Raw genomic sequence first — 16062 nt, forward strand, 5'->3', positions numbered from 1 at the left:
GTCCATTTGTGGGTCCGCCATCCACAAATGTCGTCGCAGGTCGACACTGGAGCCAGGTGGTCAAACGGAATGTGACGTGCGGCTAGACCAGCGGGCTCCGATCGTCGCGGCAAATTTGGGACCGGATTCGACCAAGGGGGTCTTCCGAGCATGCACACGTGTCCAGCTCATTTAACCTGGGAAATGCGTAGCGCAGTTCACAGCTCGTTGAAAAAGGCCGCATGCCGGCATTCACGCATTTCGATGGGAAAATATCGCGTAGTCGTGCAGGCAAAAGCGCCAACGGAAATGCGTGGTGGCGCGCTTGCTCTCTTGCACGAACTCTTGGTCGGGCTGTGTGAGAGCGTTTTCGGGACGGTCTTCCAATCCTGGCGGCCTCATCAGATAACGACGTGAAATTGACAGCAGCGTCGAAGTGCACGAGGCGCCTGCAAAGCACCACAACCGCCCAAGGTGGTCCGGTCTCCAGCCACTTCGATGTCTCTCAAAACGGCAATTCCCGGCCGGCGCCGGTCTCATCTCGAGCGTAATCTGCAGCTCTACCTCCGATGCCGCCAGTTTCTCCTCACGGAAATAAACACGCGGGATGTGACCTTGGCTGCGGCGTCTGTGGCGCACGGCCAGCCGCTGCTGATTGTTCCGGTGTGCGGCGAACCTGACGCACCGTCAGCGAGGCTGCTTTTGAGTGAGTACCAGGTCAGGGCGGACGCTCGGATCGGTAGGGGCAAATCAAGCACGGGGTCATGGAGGGGCAATAGTCTGTTCGGGGGCCAGTTCGAGATTGGATGCCGATTGACTGAGACCCAAGGAAATATCTAAAGGCGCAAAATTGGTCTTGAAGGCCGCCTACGGGAGGCTCAGTGTCCCCCTCAACTCTCCCTCCTACATCCGCCCTTGTTTATGAGATGGCGTCTCACACGTCTCATTGAGACGCACTGTCAGTTTTCGCTGTGGACATGGTCCGCTTTGCTGCCGTTCGGGCACCGCAGCCTGTCGCGGGTAGCGCCACTGTGTTTTGAAGGGGGCGTTCCACATTTGTGTGGGGGGGGGGGGGGCTTGAGCTCAAATAGTCATTTTGACGATCATTTGGTGTAGTGGGCAGTGATGATCACAGCCCTGCCCTTCCTAAGACCTCAAAACTCTTTAGTATCTGAGCTATACGCTCACAATGATGTGCTGACTATTTCGCGCGAACCAATCCGAGGCCATTCGGGCATGCATGGCGCTGTGGCAACACCACTAAAATCCTGCCGCCCCACAGGCCAGGCGGCGTTCAAGGCCAGGAAAAAAGATATCGTCAAGCTGTTCAAACCTGGCGTCTGTGAGCGCGATTTTCAATGAAAGTGAGCGTCAATTTAAGTGTCGGTTCCATTAGTCATCAACAAGTGTTGAACAAGCTATGCAGTCATTAATTACGAAGCACGATTTGTGCTACACAATATAAGAATTTGGACACGGTCTCTTCACTTTATAAATTTTGTCGTCCAGAGCAGCCCTTTCCACAAAAAATACACCAATAGCTATAAGAGAGTTTATCTTGTCATATCCGATGTTCGCTTCAACACCTTTAAGTGTGGAACATTCCCTTTAATTCGAGATGTGACCGGCACGCTGTCCCACGAGCTCAGCGATTGGCCAAGCGTCGCGGCCAGGTACCGGCAGGGAAAGGCAGTGTGTCATCACCATCAGTGTGTCGAGAGAATTTTCTCAGAGCAATAAGCAGTGCCTAATCAGCGTTCGGTAACCCGACACACATCTGTTTGTGGTTTCTACGGTGGCGGTGAGGCTGGGAAGGGGGTACGTCATCGAGGTGCGTGATGCAACGGGTTAACATTGCGTCAGCTGTGTGCGTAGGGCTCTGCATCCTTACGGGATACAATTTTCATCATCTCTTGATGCACCTGTCGGCGTCCACTCAAAGCAGGATTGGTCACCAAAACTACCGCACTGAGTGGTGTGAGTGAGTTTGTAGCAGCCACCAATCTGTTCTTTGGTCTCCAACGACATCCCAAGGCTGAAAACGGCGATCCACAGCTCGTGATGGGGACCACAGCTGATGATGACGACCGACCACTGATGATGGAAACGCACCGCTGGTAACAATGACCCACCGCCGACGACGACGACCCGCCAAAGATGACAGTGACCACCTCTGCCGACGTTGACCCACCTCTGATGACGCTGACCCACGGCTGTCGCGGGGAAGTCCCGACCGCGGCGAGCCCGTCCCCCGCGGAGACGCTTAGCGCCGGTCGCGCCCGCGTCAGCGCCAGCTCGGAGACCGCGCGCCGGACGCTGGCTGCGGCCGAGTGTGACCTTGCGGCGGAGAGCGCGAGCGGCTCCATGCAAATCGAGTCGGACGACGTCACCCTCTGTCGAAGGCCGGGGGACGTCGCAGTTGCAGACGCCGTGCGCCGTTGGATGACCGTGCCGGCGGGAGACAGTGAGTCTGAGTGGCAGTGAATGGTGGACGGCGCCCCGGTACGCTGCAGCCGTCGGTGTGCAGTCAACAACACCCTCTACAGCGCGGGACGGGACGTTATCCTCAGTCTGACGTGATGAATATTGGAAAGCACCGCCAAGCACCCGTGGGAGCTTCACTGTCCGATTGCGTCTGTAAAGCGCGAGCAGAGCGGTCGAAAGACCGCGTTAAACAGTAGTCAGTGCCACCAGCCTCCAAATGAACCGTGGAGAGCGCACGCAGCCATGACTGGTCAGACGTCATGGGGCAAGCTCCTGGGGCGTTATATTTAGAGCGAGCGACGGGACGCTTGGTTGCTGGAGGCGGTTGATGGGGAATCGTATCCTCTGCAGTGCCAAAGCCAGGAAAGAATAACGGAGAAGAGGTCTCCGAGCTGCAGCATATAAGCAAACCAAAGGCCGGCCAACGCCGGATCGGTCATCAGAGAACGAAGCTGTCCAAATTCAGCGGAGTGCAGAGAGCGCCAGGACGCAGACAACATCGCCGAGCTGCTAAGAAATGTCGGCGAATCTTACTGATAGGGTTGTAAGGTTGTGCACTGAGATGTTCATAAGTGCGGAGTCAAAAGTAGCTGAGGTTCTTAAGGAAAGGGAGCGGTTTTTATGTAATAATGCGAACAAACCCGACTGTCTGAAGGCGTTATGCGACATGGACTACACGAAAGAAGCCAGAACAAAATCCATCGAGGCACAGTTTCCTCAACTTCCACATGAAAAAGCCGCCGGGGCCGAGGGATACACCGCCTTACAGGCTGCACATCTACAACCTAGTGAACTCAAGATGGAAATGGCTTCTACTGTCGAGACCCCTGCCACCAGGGAGCGTGCAAACCAATCATCGCCGAGCGACGTCAGTGCGGCGGCACGTGCTGCTACTGAGATGCCTGTTACGACACTGGCCAGTCAATGGCGACCGAGGAGTGCAGAGGAGGAGAAACCCGCCAACAACGAACGATTGGCTATGGCTAGACTGTGCAGGAACTTTCTGGATGAAGAGATTGTGCTTGCCGCCTCAGGAAGCCACAGGAACAGGAAAGAGCCAGCCACAGGAAATCAATTCTCACTTAGCACGAGCGCGGAAACTGTTGCGCTTTCACCGCAGCTCGAGGAAATTCTGGTTGAGGTACGGCGAAGCCAAGACGGGGACAAACACGCCCGTGCTGCGGTGAAACTCTTTTTGGTGTTGAAACGCGAGTCACTGAAACCTAACCTGGAGTGGAGAGTAGAACAAGCGGTACTTAATAGCCGGGAGGCGGCGAATTTCGAGATCGACACAGCCCTGTTAGAGGCGTATCAAGAGATGCTGAATCACGTCAGTCGGAAGACACCTCCCGTGGTCGACAGAATACACTCGCAGACGGCCCACAGGGATGCGATGCTTGACGCCATCGTCGAGCGGGCCGCTCTTCGTGCGTATCAGTCTGTCTTAGAGGTTGTCCAGACAGTTCACGCTGAGATGATACGAGTCTGTATCCACAAAGTAAAGACCTGGCGTGGTCACATGCGCGAATTTCGGGCCAGACTCCGGTTGCTGCAAATTTTTCAGATGCACCAAATAGGAAAGACAATGGACGATCTGATGGCCCAGGAACCAGGTCATACCTCCGGGCAGGGGATTGCCCAGAAGGAAGGGTGTTATGTGAAAGATGAGCACACAGGACCGCTCCTCGATACTGACCCGTTCGCTTTACTTTGTAGAGTGCTCCGCGTGAGAGAGAGGCTGTTATCATTCTCGGGAGTGGTACACAGAGCACTCCAATACAAGAAGCTGCTGCTGGATGAAATAGACAGGTTGGAATTGGATGGCTTGTACTCGTTTGGTGGTAAAGACAACGCGCGCGGCGAACAGCGTGGCGAGTCTGGTGCTGATGACCAACACGGTCGGAAGATTCTGTCCGACGCCACACAGAACGACAATGGAAAGGAAGGGCATAGAGAGATGGAACTGAGGTTGGCTGAGTATATGAACACAGGTGTATGTACCTGCGAAGAACTGGGTACCTTGCGGGTACAGAAGGTTCACGTGTCCGGCAGCGTACGGGAGGGAACGGAAGTGCATCTCAGGAGAGATGAGTCGGACGTAGACCTCATGCTCGAGTTTGGACCAATCCGCTTGCAGACTGGGCCTGATCAGCCAATCCGCCCTCAGGCCGAGCCTGATCAGCCAATCCGTGTGCAGGCCGAGCCAGGTCAGCCAATCCGCGTGCCGGCCGAGTCCGATCAACCAATCAGCGCGCGGTATGAGGTAGACAAGTCGCTGTCAAACCAGCAGAGAGGTATGGTCGTCATTCAAGAACGGAGCAAATGGCCTGGTCGCTTGCTGTTGAGGCACGCCCGCCGCCTGTCGTGCAATCACAGCGACCAGCGAGTATTTAGGCACGAACAGATGCAGGTTCTCGTGGCCCGAATCGTGCAGGGTTTCGTGAAGAAAGATATTTCCCTTGTAGGTACCGCATTTCAGGATTTCATGTCGGTGCCAGCCGTGCCAGTCGCCTCTGAGGACGGCAAGTTTGATTTGGTGCCTTGTTTGCCGTGTTCGACTTGGCGTTGCGAGGAGTTCAGGACACGCCATCGGCCCTCCGGCCAACCGAGTGCCGAACTTGTAGCACGGCTGTGCTCCACTCCTGCCCTTCTGGTGTTGGCCAGAAGTCCGGAAATGTCAGATCACACGAAGTACTATCGGCTGTCATTCTCGCGGCACGAGTGCATTGTATTACAGTCCCTCACCAGGGTGCAGCGAATTTGCCTGCTTCTCCTGAAATACTGCACGAAAATGGCAACCAACCTGTCGAGCTATGACCTGAAGACGGCCTTTATGTGGGTGTGCGAGACACGTGAGCCGCACCTGTGGACGTGGGAGGGCATGCTGGACTCGATGATGGCCGTGCTGGACTACCTGCAGGACGACGGTCTGCGCGACGGCCACCTGCCTTGCTATTTCTGGCCCCAGATGAACGCGTGGGCCGGCAAAGAAGACCGAAAAAGGGAACTCAACAGCCGGGTGTTGCACCGCTCGGACTTGACGCAGCTGATGCTTCTTCTGTGCGCGGGCCTGCTGTGTCACAGCGAGGGGCCGCTGCTGCACCGCCGGCTGGGCTGTCAGGCGACCGGACGGGACCTGCTGTGGATGTTCACCAAACACCGCTTCTTGCGACCCTCCGTGGCGGGAGAGTCGGCCTTCGAGGACGTGGCAAGAGGGGTGCTCTGGTCGGATACCTTCCTGGCGCCGTTTCGATGGGACCGGCTGCCGCCTCGCTGCAGGCAGGCCGGATGGTTTGCGGATGAAGCCCTGAACTCCGATAGCAGCGATGGCGACGATGACTCCGAGGACCGCTGGTGAGGCTGTGTCGCCGACAGCTGCTGTCGAAAGGGGAAGACGTCGCGTGATCTTCACGAGAAAGGTTCCGGTTTCCTCCACGGCAGAGACTCGGGTTCTCTGCACTGCACGCGGCAGATGCGAATCACTCAGACGCAGTGGTGCGCAAATGCAGAGAGTCAAAGACCTCAGGTTCCGGCAAGATTCTCTTGTACAGAGGGCAGTCATGACTGAGCGTCTTGTGCTACATGAAAAACCAGGCCAGACCGCTAGTGCCTGTGTGGTGTGGTTCCAATTACGTTTCCACTGGAATGACCTTAACCGATAACTACAATCCTTGTGTGGTAGAGCGTGACGAAGGGAATCCTCGTGTTAACGCAACACCACTGATGATTATCGTCATTAGCAATTATTTAGAAAAATGAAGGTCGACGGATTAACTGCCGCTGTCTTACCTACGGCTGGCTGTTTGTGCGTATGCGGAAAGGGATGACCACAGATAAACATTTTGCACTCACCGCTGTTAACTTTGATGAAGTTAGTTAAGTTTGATGAAGTTGATGTTAACGTCATGCTTTTCTTACTTGCGTTGCACTTCTCACCTTTGTTGTAGAAATATGTCGATGGACAACATTCTGCTACCATTTGACAATAAAAGGGTGTGACCAAAGTAGTACTTGCTGAAAGAGGTGTGTCTCAACCACCCGTATTTGTCACTTGCTTAACTCGTACTTGTCACGTGCTGCTTGCTCCCTTCGCGCCTGCTCTGCTGACTTTTTACTCGTACACCGCGCAAGTAAGGCGTTGTTATGACGCTGCGATCCAAGAATAGAAATGGACTTGCTGGGTACTACAGATGCGGTGTATCCGACTGTCATTGCGAATAGGGAGGGGAGATGGCAGGTGTCGTTCCATGACTTGGCGTAAGGCTGCGTGGTGTTTTTTTAGACAAATTCATGAACGATTACATGTGTAATGATTTCGCACGTGATTTAGCACGCACACCTGACGGCATTTGCCGAGATGTCGTTGCCGATTGGCGGCCAAACTTTTGCTTCTGCTTTTGCATCCTGGTAAAAGTGCTGTTAAAGAGGTATGGTCCGGACTTTCACACAAAAGAGCATTGAATTAGAAGTAGTAGGACACACGTTTGGTACGAGACACACAGAGGTACTCGTTGCCGGATGCAACATGCACCCACCTAAAGCGCTTCTGTGTACCGAACCTGCCTCGATATAGCGGCTAACCTCCTGCCAGTGAAAAAGCAGAGACGGCAATAGTGGATGGAAAGGAACTGAGTGGAGCCGAGGGACGGCGACCCGGTCGGTTCGTCGAGCGTTGACCTCCGTAATGATCGGTCTAGTTCAAAGTTGGACAATCTGCGACCCACTTCGTCTGTGCGATACTTGTGACCTTTCGGGAGATTGTTCGAGGAAAGGGCAGCGAGATGAAGATTTCTGAAGTTGAGATCAAGTTCGCTCGAGCGTCTGATGCGTCACGAAACAAGGTGGCTGGTATTCAGTGATGGAATAGCGACCTCGTAGACCGTGGGAAGTCAAAATATTCCCTGGGCATCAGATGACTAGGAGACTACGCATCGGATGTGCATTGCAATGGCTTTAACCTAGCTCAGCCTAAGTCCCAGCAAACTTGAAAAGTTTTATTGACATACAACACCTTAGTCTCGCTCTCATCTGGCCAGCTCCGAGTGGTGCGCGTCAGGCCAAGCATGAATGGATTTGACAGCGGTTATAGATAGCCCTTTGAATATCTCCTCGACTTCCAATCTTTACTCAAGCTCATCAAGTGTTGGAGGGACAGAAGAGAGCCAAACGGATGCCGTAGAATCTGATGAAACCGCCGAGGCAAGCTAATCATGAAAACGGTGGGCCGTCTCACCCCACCATGGGGGAAGGCGTCGCCCTTCTACATCTTGTGTTTTCTGGTGTTTCTATGCACAATAGATGCGCTTCGTGTTTTTAGCTATCATTGGTCCAGATGGTCTATGGTTTTCATAAAATTATCGAATGATATTACTAAATTCCATGTGCATCGCCTACTCCGAGAAAACACGTGCCCTCAAAATGAGATCGCTTTGCTTTGCTGTACTAAATCCGCTCACCATATGCAAGAAGTAAAAAATAAATCGGAGCAGAAAGGACCAGAACTTGATAATTGGGCAGAGCAAAAAGTATTTTGCCACACCTTGTGTCGGCACAGCACAGCACAAATTTTCCAAATTTCACGGACGGTCCCAAAGTTACTGAGTGCAAGCAGCATACGCATGCATGCTGAGCATAGGTGTATATATTTACGATTCACGTCAGATGATTGCTTGCTTTTCTCGCAACATTAGGTCTTGCTTCTACCGCTGAACAGCACAAAGAGATCTGGGTTAGAGGTCTGGAGTAGATGTCTGGGGTAGATATTGGGGTGGAGATCTGGGGCAGAGATCTGTGGTAGAGGTCTGGGGTAGAGATCCAGGGTAGAGGTTTAGGGAGAAGTCTGGGGTAGAATTCTGTGGGGAGACCTGGAGTAGAGACTGTGGTAGAGGTCTGGAGTAGAGACTGAGGTAGAGGTCGGGGGTAGAGGTCTGGGACAGAAAATCCGGCGCCAGGACAGGATGTTAGGGAGAACAATGCAAGACAACGAGACTTGTAGGAATAGCCCGATACTTACGTCGGCCTTGAGGGATCTTCAGTTTGGCATGGATGGCCATAATTCGTTTGGGTGAATGCTGTAAGGACATAGCGACTTACCAAACGCTGGTTTGAAACTGGGGTTGAACCATAAAGGATCCAAAAATCAAAAAATGATTGAGCGTATTTTGTAAAAACTGAATATTTGTCTAAAACAATAGCTGTGGCACACTGCAGATATCGCATCGCACAGGCGATTCATCTACAAATGTATAGGTGCATGTGCATGGGATATGGAATTTCAACATAATCTTTTTAATGATACACAGGTTACACTTTGAACATATGAAAGCAAACTTTAACAAGTAGCGAAAATAAATAAATGATTATAATGAAGAATTAAGTGATTACGTACGTGGTAATGGCAGCTCCGAAGTCGATTTAAAACACAGATTTGCGCCGCATTTGCTGATTTTTGTGACTGACACCGAATTTGGAACTTAGGCCCTCCAAACAGGCTTTTGCTCCTGCTCAGGTCCAGTGCTGAATCTGATCCTGAGCCTGGTCATAGCTCACCTGAAATATGATATGGATGTTTGTGTTTTTGGTAAAGCCATCACATTTTCTTTACGCAACTGATAGCACACAATATCAATATTTTTTAACCACATTTGTCAGAGCTGAAAAATACCTCTGTTTTTAATCACTCCGTACCAGAACAGCTCTGTTCTTAATCAATTGGCCCACCATGGAGCCCCCAGTTTCAACCCATGTGGGAGCTGCAGCTGCAAGAATTCGACGGTACTACCTAGTCCTAGCTCTCCAAATAGGCACTGGGATAGTTCAGCATGGAGAAAATCTAGCTGATTATCTGCGTCCTTGCGTTTGCTTTCTAGGATGAGCACTTCACGACGTGAAACTTTTAACGTTGATGGACGGCCATTGCAATTATTATAGGCAAGATACGCCGCCTCGAAATCCAGTTTGCTAAGGTTGGTCTGGAACATCGAGATTACCGGGTCTAAAGAATAGTATAGTATCGGGAGCGGGACCGATTCTTCCCGGGGAATCCCGCGCTACCGACCTCGGGGCTGACGCGGCTTCCCTTGACCCGCAGCGACCATGGTGCGCGCCCGTCACTTTCTACTCCTGGCGGCGTTGGCATGGGCCACCTCCTCGGGCGGCGCTCAGCAGCCGGAGGACTCCTGTCCTCCCGAGGACAGCTGTCGGCCGGGCGCTTCCGAACCTGTCTGCAGCGGGCGTGGCACGTGCGAGTGCGGCGCCTGCGCCTGTGACGTCCGCCCGAATCCCAGCGAGGTAGCATGCGTTTCCGGGCGCGCATGATGCATTGAGATCGCGAACACCGGGCGTGCACTAACTAGCGTGCCATCCAGCTGGAAGTGTCCCCCGCTGTCACGAAAATAACGCATCAATTCGAGAACAGATTACACAAGTTCGGTTGCGTGATGCTCCTCCAGTCCTCCAGTCGGTCCTCCCTTCATTCTACGTGTTTGTGGCGTTCACGAACTGGCGACATAATTACATGTTGACGCTCCCGTGACCGCCAGTATCGATTCCAGCGCGTGTTGCTAACGTCACTTTAATCACACAGCCCCCCGCCCCCTCCGTGATCGCCCTTCTCGCCTCGCAGCGGTACAGCGGCGTCTTCTGCGAGTGCGACAACTTCTCCTGCTCCCGGCGGGACGGCCAGCTCTGCGGTGGCTCATCCAGGGGCCAGTGCGTCTGTGGCCTCTGCCGCTGTGCTCCGGGCTGGACCGGGGAGGCCTGTGGATGTTCGACTGACACCGACACTTGCGTCCAGCCCGGTCAGAGCGCCCTCTGCAGTGACGGCGGCCATTTTGTAGGCGGCGCCACATGACACCTCTTCTTTCGGTAGACACCTCTATGGGTCGAAAAGACCGCTAGAGACGTTGTCTGTCGTCGATAGTTTTGTTTTATTCCCTTAGGTAAGACAGTAGCATTAACCTTATTCTTCGGAAAAACCAGGAGAATGGATATAAAGTTCGGTTGATGTTTCGGCGACATGCTTTTATCGAAACAACAGTAAAAAAAATACTACTGTCTTGTCTATGTGAATGATGTTCCTCGCTAATGCACTAAACAGCTTTTTTATTTCCACCGGCTCGAAAACAATGATTCGTGACACTGCATCTTATCGTTATGCAAACGCTCATATGTAAATCACTCCCGTTATTTCCGGCCTCAGGCCTGCGGGTGGGCAAAGGCTTGATGTTCTCTTCTAATATTGCTGACCACTCAGATGGTTTCACTGACCACCTCTCCGATCTCCTGCTGATTGTACCATACGTCCGATCTCCTCCTGACTATATTAATACGTTCGATCTCCTGCTGACTGGATCCATCCGTCAGCTGCTGATCCCCTGCTGATTTGGTCCGCTGCTGATCGATCTATCCGTCCGATCTCCTGCTGATTATATCCATCCGGCTGATACGCTGCTGATTATACCCATCCGTCCGATCTCCTGCCGACTATATCGATACGTTCGACCTCCTGCTGACTGGATCCATACGTTTGATCTCCTGCTGATCGATCCATCCGTCCGGTATCCTGCTCCGTGGGACCTCCTGCTGACTGATCCATTCTTCCCTCCGCTCTGGCTGTGCCTACGATCGGGGTGTAGCGGCCCATCCCATCAGAATCTGCCGTCCTCTGGTCATTTCGCCAGATGTTGCTTTTGACCGTTACCCTGGTCGTTCATTTGGCTGCTTTCTTTCTGAACGAACGACCGTCGTTATGCCTCTTGAATTGAACGCTTCTGCCGCCTTTCTTTTAAAATATTTTGTCATGGGAGTTTCTCAGGTTGTTTGCCTGACCGCTCTTCCCGCCGTTTTTCTGACTGTTCCCTATGATCGTTTCTCTGATTTTTTCTATGACCGTTTTTCTAGTCGCTTCTTGCACCATTCCTCTGACTGCTTGCTTCACTGTTTCTCTGTTTCACCAAATCTTTTGCCCGTTCTTCCCGACATGTCGAGGAAAGATTTTGTCCAGACGCCTCAACAAGATGAGCGTCCTTTCCGCCATTTTTTTAAGCAGATCTTCTGAGCGTTCCTCTGGTGCGTGTTCTGTGCATTCGCCGAGCCTCTGCTCTGACCGCTCCGTTGACTGTTGCTGTGACGGTCACCAGTGTCGGATCGCGTGTGTTCCGTCGACTGTTGCTGTGACGGTCACCAGGGTCGGATCGCGTGTGTTCCGCTGACTGTTGCTGTGACGGTCACCAGGGTCGGATCGCGTGTGTTCTGCTGACTGTTGCTGTGACGGTCACCAGTGTCGGATCGCGTGTGTTCCGCTGACTGTTGCTGCGACGGTTACCAGGGTCGGATCGCGTGTGTTCGGGCCGCGGCACCTGTGTCTGCGGCCAATGCAGCTGCAGCAGTCACGCCGGCGAGGCCTACTCCGGACGCTTCTGCCAGACGTGCCCGGTGAGCCGTCCATGTCGCCCTCAGACTCCTCCTTCAGACTCCTCCTTCAGACTCCTGGGTCGGGCTCCTTCAAGTACACTTGTGTGCTAAAGGGAGCGCGTGATCCGGTCATTACAGAATAACCGCAGCCACCCTCTCTTTGCCCCCTTAGAAAACACGGATAGTGACGCTCGGAATGTATAACTAGAGCGCCGAAAAATGGAGAGAGGGGAGGGAGAGGGTGGCAGGGATAGAGAAAAAGAGAAAAGAGAAAAGGAGAGAGAGCAAGAGGGAGAGAGAGAGACAGGGAGAGAGGAGAAGAGAGAGAGGAGAAGAGAGAGAAGTAGAGAAGAGAGTAGAAGGAGAAAGAGAGAGAGAGAGAGAGAGAGAAGAGAGAGAGAGAGAGAGAGAGAGAGAGAGAGAAGAGAGAGAGAAGAGGAGAGAGAGATAGGAGAGGAGGAGAGAGAATAGAGAGAGAGAGAGAAGAAGAGAGAGAGAGAGGAGAGAGAGAGAGAGAGAGGAGAAGAGAGCAGAGAGAGAGAAGAGGGAGAGAAGAGAGAGAGGAGAGAGAGAGTAGGAGAGAAAAGAGAGAGAGAGCAGAGAGACGAGAGTAGAGAGGAGAGAGAGAGAGAGAAGGAGAGAGAGAGAGAGAGGAGAGAGAGAGAGAGAGAGAGAAGAGAAGAGAGAGAGAGAGAGAGAGAGAGAGAGAGAGAGAAGAGAGAGAGAGGAGAGAGAGAGAGGAGAGAGAGAGAGAGATAGAGGATGAGAGAGGAGAATAGAGAGAGAGAAGAGGTAGAGAGAGAGAGAGAGAGAGGAGAGAGAGAGAAGAGAGAGAGATCGAGAGAGCGAGAGAGGAGGAGGGGAGAGATATGGAGGAAGAGAAGAGAGAGAGAGAGATCTGAGAGCAGCCAAATGGGCGGCAGTCGGATTGGGTAGTGGGATCCGACCCATGGAGGTCTGCTCCGCCCTGGGGACTTTATGCCCGTCGGATTGGGTAGTGGGATCCGACCCATGGAGGTCTCCTCCGCCCTGGGGACTGTATGCCCGTCGGATTGAGTAGTGGGATCCGACCCATGGAGGTCTCCTCCGCCCTGGGGACTGTATGCCCGTCGGATTGGGTAGTGGGATCCGACCCATGGAGGGCTCCTCCGCCCTGGGGACTTTATGCCCTCGCAGAGGTAAAGTTCCTTATGATGATTGGGTAAGATGACGCAACGATATTTGACATAGACAGTGTTCAGCCGTAACCAGACCGCCCAGCGCGGATATCCCTGAAGTGCGTCTGATTGTGTTTCAGACGTACGCCTGACTGTGTTTCAGACGTGCGCCGGCAGCTGCGTCACACTGAAGCCCTGTGTAGAGTGTCGGGCCTTTAACGCCGGCCCGCACAAAGACAACTGTGATGCCCAGTGCGGCTCTGTTCGGCAGCTCAAGCGCGTCACCAACCTCACTGGTGGGTCCTTTTCAGGGGAGATGCGATGGCGGAGTGGTTAGCGCCGCCGGCTCCTATATAAGGGTTCGGGTTCGAAGCCCGCTTGCGGCATGGCCTTTGAGCGCTAAACTGAGATTTGCAGATAGTGGTGCTTCTTAAAAGCGTCCTCGACGGCGTGTGTTGTGTATGATTGAAAGAGCATGCTTTACAGTGTGACCTCCCCTGACACACGTGGCCGTGGTCGCGCGCAGGGGATCAGCACTCTCTTGTCTGAGGTGTCCTCGGGATATCAGTGACTCGTTTCAGTTGGAGATCTCCGGTGGCTCCGATCTCCAATGGTATCTCAGAAAATCTCCACAGCGAACCGACTAACCGTGCCGTAAACCGTCTTTTTCGGAGGGTTGCACTAAGTGCTGTTGTCGACAAAGTATATTTCGTTTGAGAAGAAACCTGTAACAAAGGGTGCCTGTGATATAGAACCACCGACACAGAAATCCACGATCCACGCTTCCACTTTTGCTGACCGCCTGGCCCTGTGATACCCTCCTTGCATGGCATTCCTCACGCAGCATGGAACGAGGGGTCACAGTAGAAGCAAATGCAAAGAACTGAAATAACAAAAATAATGTTTCCCTGAAATCTGTTGCTTTTGTCGCCTGTTTGGCTTGTAAAATACATCATAATTTTTGGTTTCATCGTAGGAGTTTTTAATCGTTGTACATCCGGTTTTCAATAATTTTACAATTGGAATGGATTAGCTATGCAACACATGCACCATCTTCTCCAGTCCTGGTTCTGGAGACTTTTATGATAGTCTTGAGCTTTGCACACCAGATGTGCCAGGTGCTTTGAACTGATAACCCTTAGAGTCAATGGCGTAGCCAAGTAAGGGTCTCCCCTGGAGGTGACTGGGCTCCCAGTACTTTTGGGCAGTTTAAGACCAGGAGTAGGGGTTCTGAAGCATGCAAAACGGGTCTTGGGGACATTAACACGGAAACTCGAGCTGAGATAGGTTCCTGAAATCCAAGAACAGGCTCCCACAGCAGCGAAGTGTGCCTTGTTGGCTGTAAAGACTCCTATGCTCGATTTGACCTCTACAGGTGGAATTCCCGGCTACGCCAGTGCACGAAGCGATACAAAATGATGGGTTGAAAAAACTACGCGCAACGACGTTGTGCGTAGTTTTTGCTGGTCTTACTGGTCTATCTTTTGTTGGTTTTACTGGTCTTAAAGATTGTGCAATAGTCTAAAAGTGAATAATATCAATAGACCTCGTTGCCTTCTAAAATGAAAGGCCATGGAGGACGAAGTATTTGCTTTTTTGACTATAGCGGGATGAGCATAAGGTTGCAATTAAAAATTATCGTATTGTATTTTAAGGAATTTGGGCGATGTAAAGCGCCTTTTCATTCGTAACAACGACGAACGGACGTCGGCGCCGGAACTCGACATAATTACACAGAGCAAAGAACAGATACAACGTGAAGCCGGAAACACCGTCACTAAACCAGGAGAATATGGCGTACGTATCTCGACCGCTCACTCAAACTTTCTTTTCCCGGCAAACCCGACACATTCAGTGCCCACTGGCGTCGGAATTATCGCGTTTGGAGGTTTTGGAGGCTTGGGCCCACAGGTTTTAGGGGATTGAGCCAACAGACATTGGGGAAAATATTTAGCACTAGACCTACGGCGACGTGAAAAGGAACGACCCAAAGTGAGTCTGAGCCCCCTTCCCCGTCCCCTACACCCATCCTAGACAAATCCCTTCGCTACTGAGCAGCGACACATGTCAACAAACCCCACGTTGCCCCTGTCATTGCGACGCCGTCGGACACACCTTCTCTCTCTCTCTCTCTCTCTCTCTCTCTCTCTCCCCCTCTTTTTCTCCCTTCCTCCCCCCTTTTCTCTCCTTCCCCCCCTCTCTTTACCTCTCTCAACCGCCCGTTCTCTCTCTGCTGCAGTCGCGGACGCCTCGGAGCAGCTGTGCCACTTCGTGACTGCTGACGGCTGCCGGTACCGATTCGTCGCCACGGCGGTCGGCGCCGTGCGCGTGGCGGCGGAGCTCCAGTGCCCCCCGGGCGTGTCCCACGGCTGGCCCTCGCCCCAAAGGGCGGCCGGAACAGCGGCCGCGCCTGTCACGCTTGCGACGGCGTCGGCGGTGCTTTTTGCCTGCCTGCTGCGCTAGTGCGAAGATGGTTTTTACTGCCGAGTCGAGTGGTGTAAAAAGGAATGTGTGATGGGACAAAGCGTCGCGCTTCGTCGCGCAGTGGGGCGGGCGATGTCTTTGAAGGCTTGTTTGTGATCGATATTTCTGCGAAGCACTCGATCCGTGCGTCAAAAAAACTGCCGCCGGCCCGTACAGCACGGGCAGGCGACAACCACAAGCTGGTCGTCCAATCGTGGTCGTTCATTTGTGTCAGAAGCCAAGAGCCCAAAAACGAAAGTTTGCATCCATCGATTTTCTATCCAGTTTTTGTTGCTTTCTGGTGGCTTTAACTCCCTCTCTCTGTCTCTATCTCCGTCTATCTGTCTGTCTGTCTGTCTGTTTGTCTGTCTGTCTGTCTGTCTGTTGTTTCGCTCTCTCTCCCTCTCTCTCTCCCTCTCTTTCTCCCTCCCTCTCCTCTCTCTCTCTCTCTCTCTCTCTCTCTCTCTCTCTCTCTCTCTCTCTCTCTCTCTCTCTCTCTCTCTCTCTCTCTCTCTCTCTCTCTCTCTCTCTCTCTCTCTCTCTCTCTCTCTCTCTCTCTTTTGCC

General features: G+C 52.8%; 1 protein-coding gene across 1 annotated transcript; it reads left to right on the top strand.

The window, feature by feature from the left end:
* The first annotated feature begins 619 nt into the window (after nucleotides 1–619).
* On the top strand, nucleotides 620–15885 carry LOC119095630 (integrin beta-PS). The gene is made up of 6 exons (XM_037218488.1): nucleotides 620–685; nucleotides 9554–9753; nucleotides 10088–10262; nucleotides 11792–11898; nucleotides 13198–13330; nucleotides 15274–15885. The coding sequence occupies exons 2-6, from the start codon at nucleotides 9559–9561 to the stop codon at nucleotides 15495–15497; spliced, it is 834 nt and encodes a 277-aa protein (XP_037074383.1). The 5' UTR covers nucleotides 620–685; nucleotides 9554–9558; the 3' UTR covers nucleotides 15498–15885.
* The last annotated feature ends 177 nt before the right edge of the window (nucleotides 15886–16062 follow it).

This window comes from Pollicipes pollicipes, unplaced genomic scaffold (genome assembly GCF_011947565.3).
Source record: "Pollicipes pollicipes isolate AB1234 unplaced genomic scaffold, Ppol_2.1 Scaffold_4219;HRSCAF=4965_pilon_pilon_pilon, whole genome shotgun sequence".
Taxonomy (NCBI): Eukaryota; Metazoa; Arthropoda; class Thecostraca; order Pollicipedomorpha; family Pollicipedidae; genus Pollicipes; species Pollicipes pollicipes.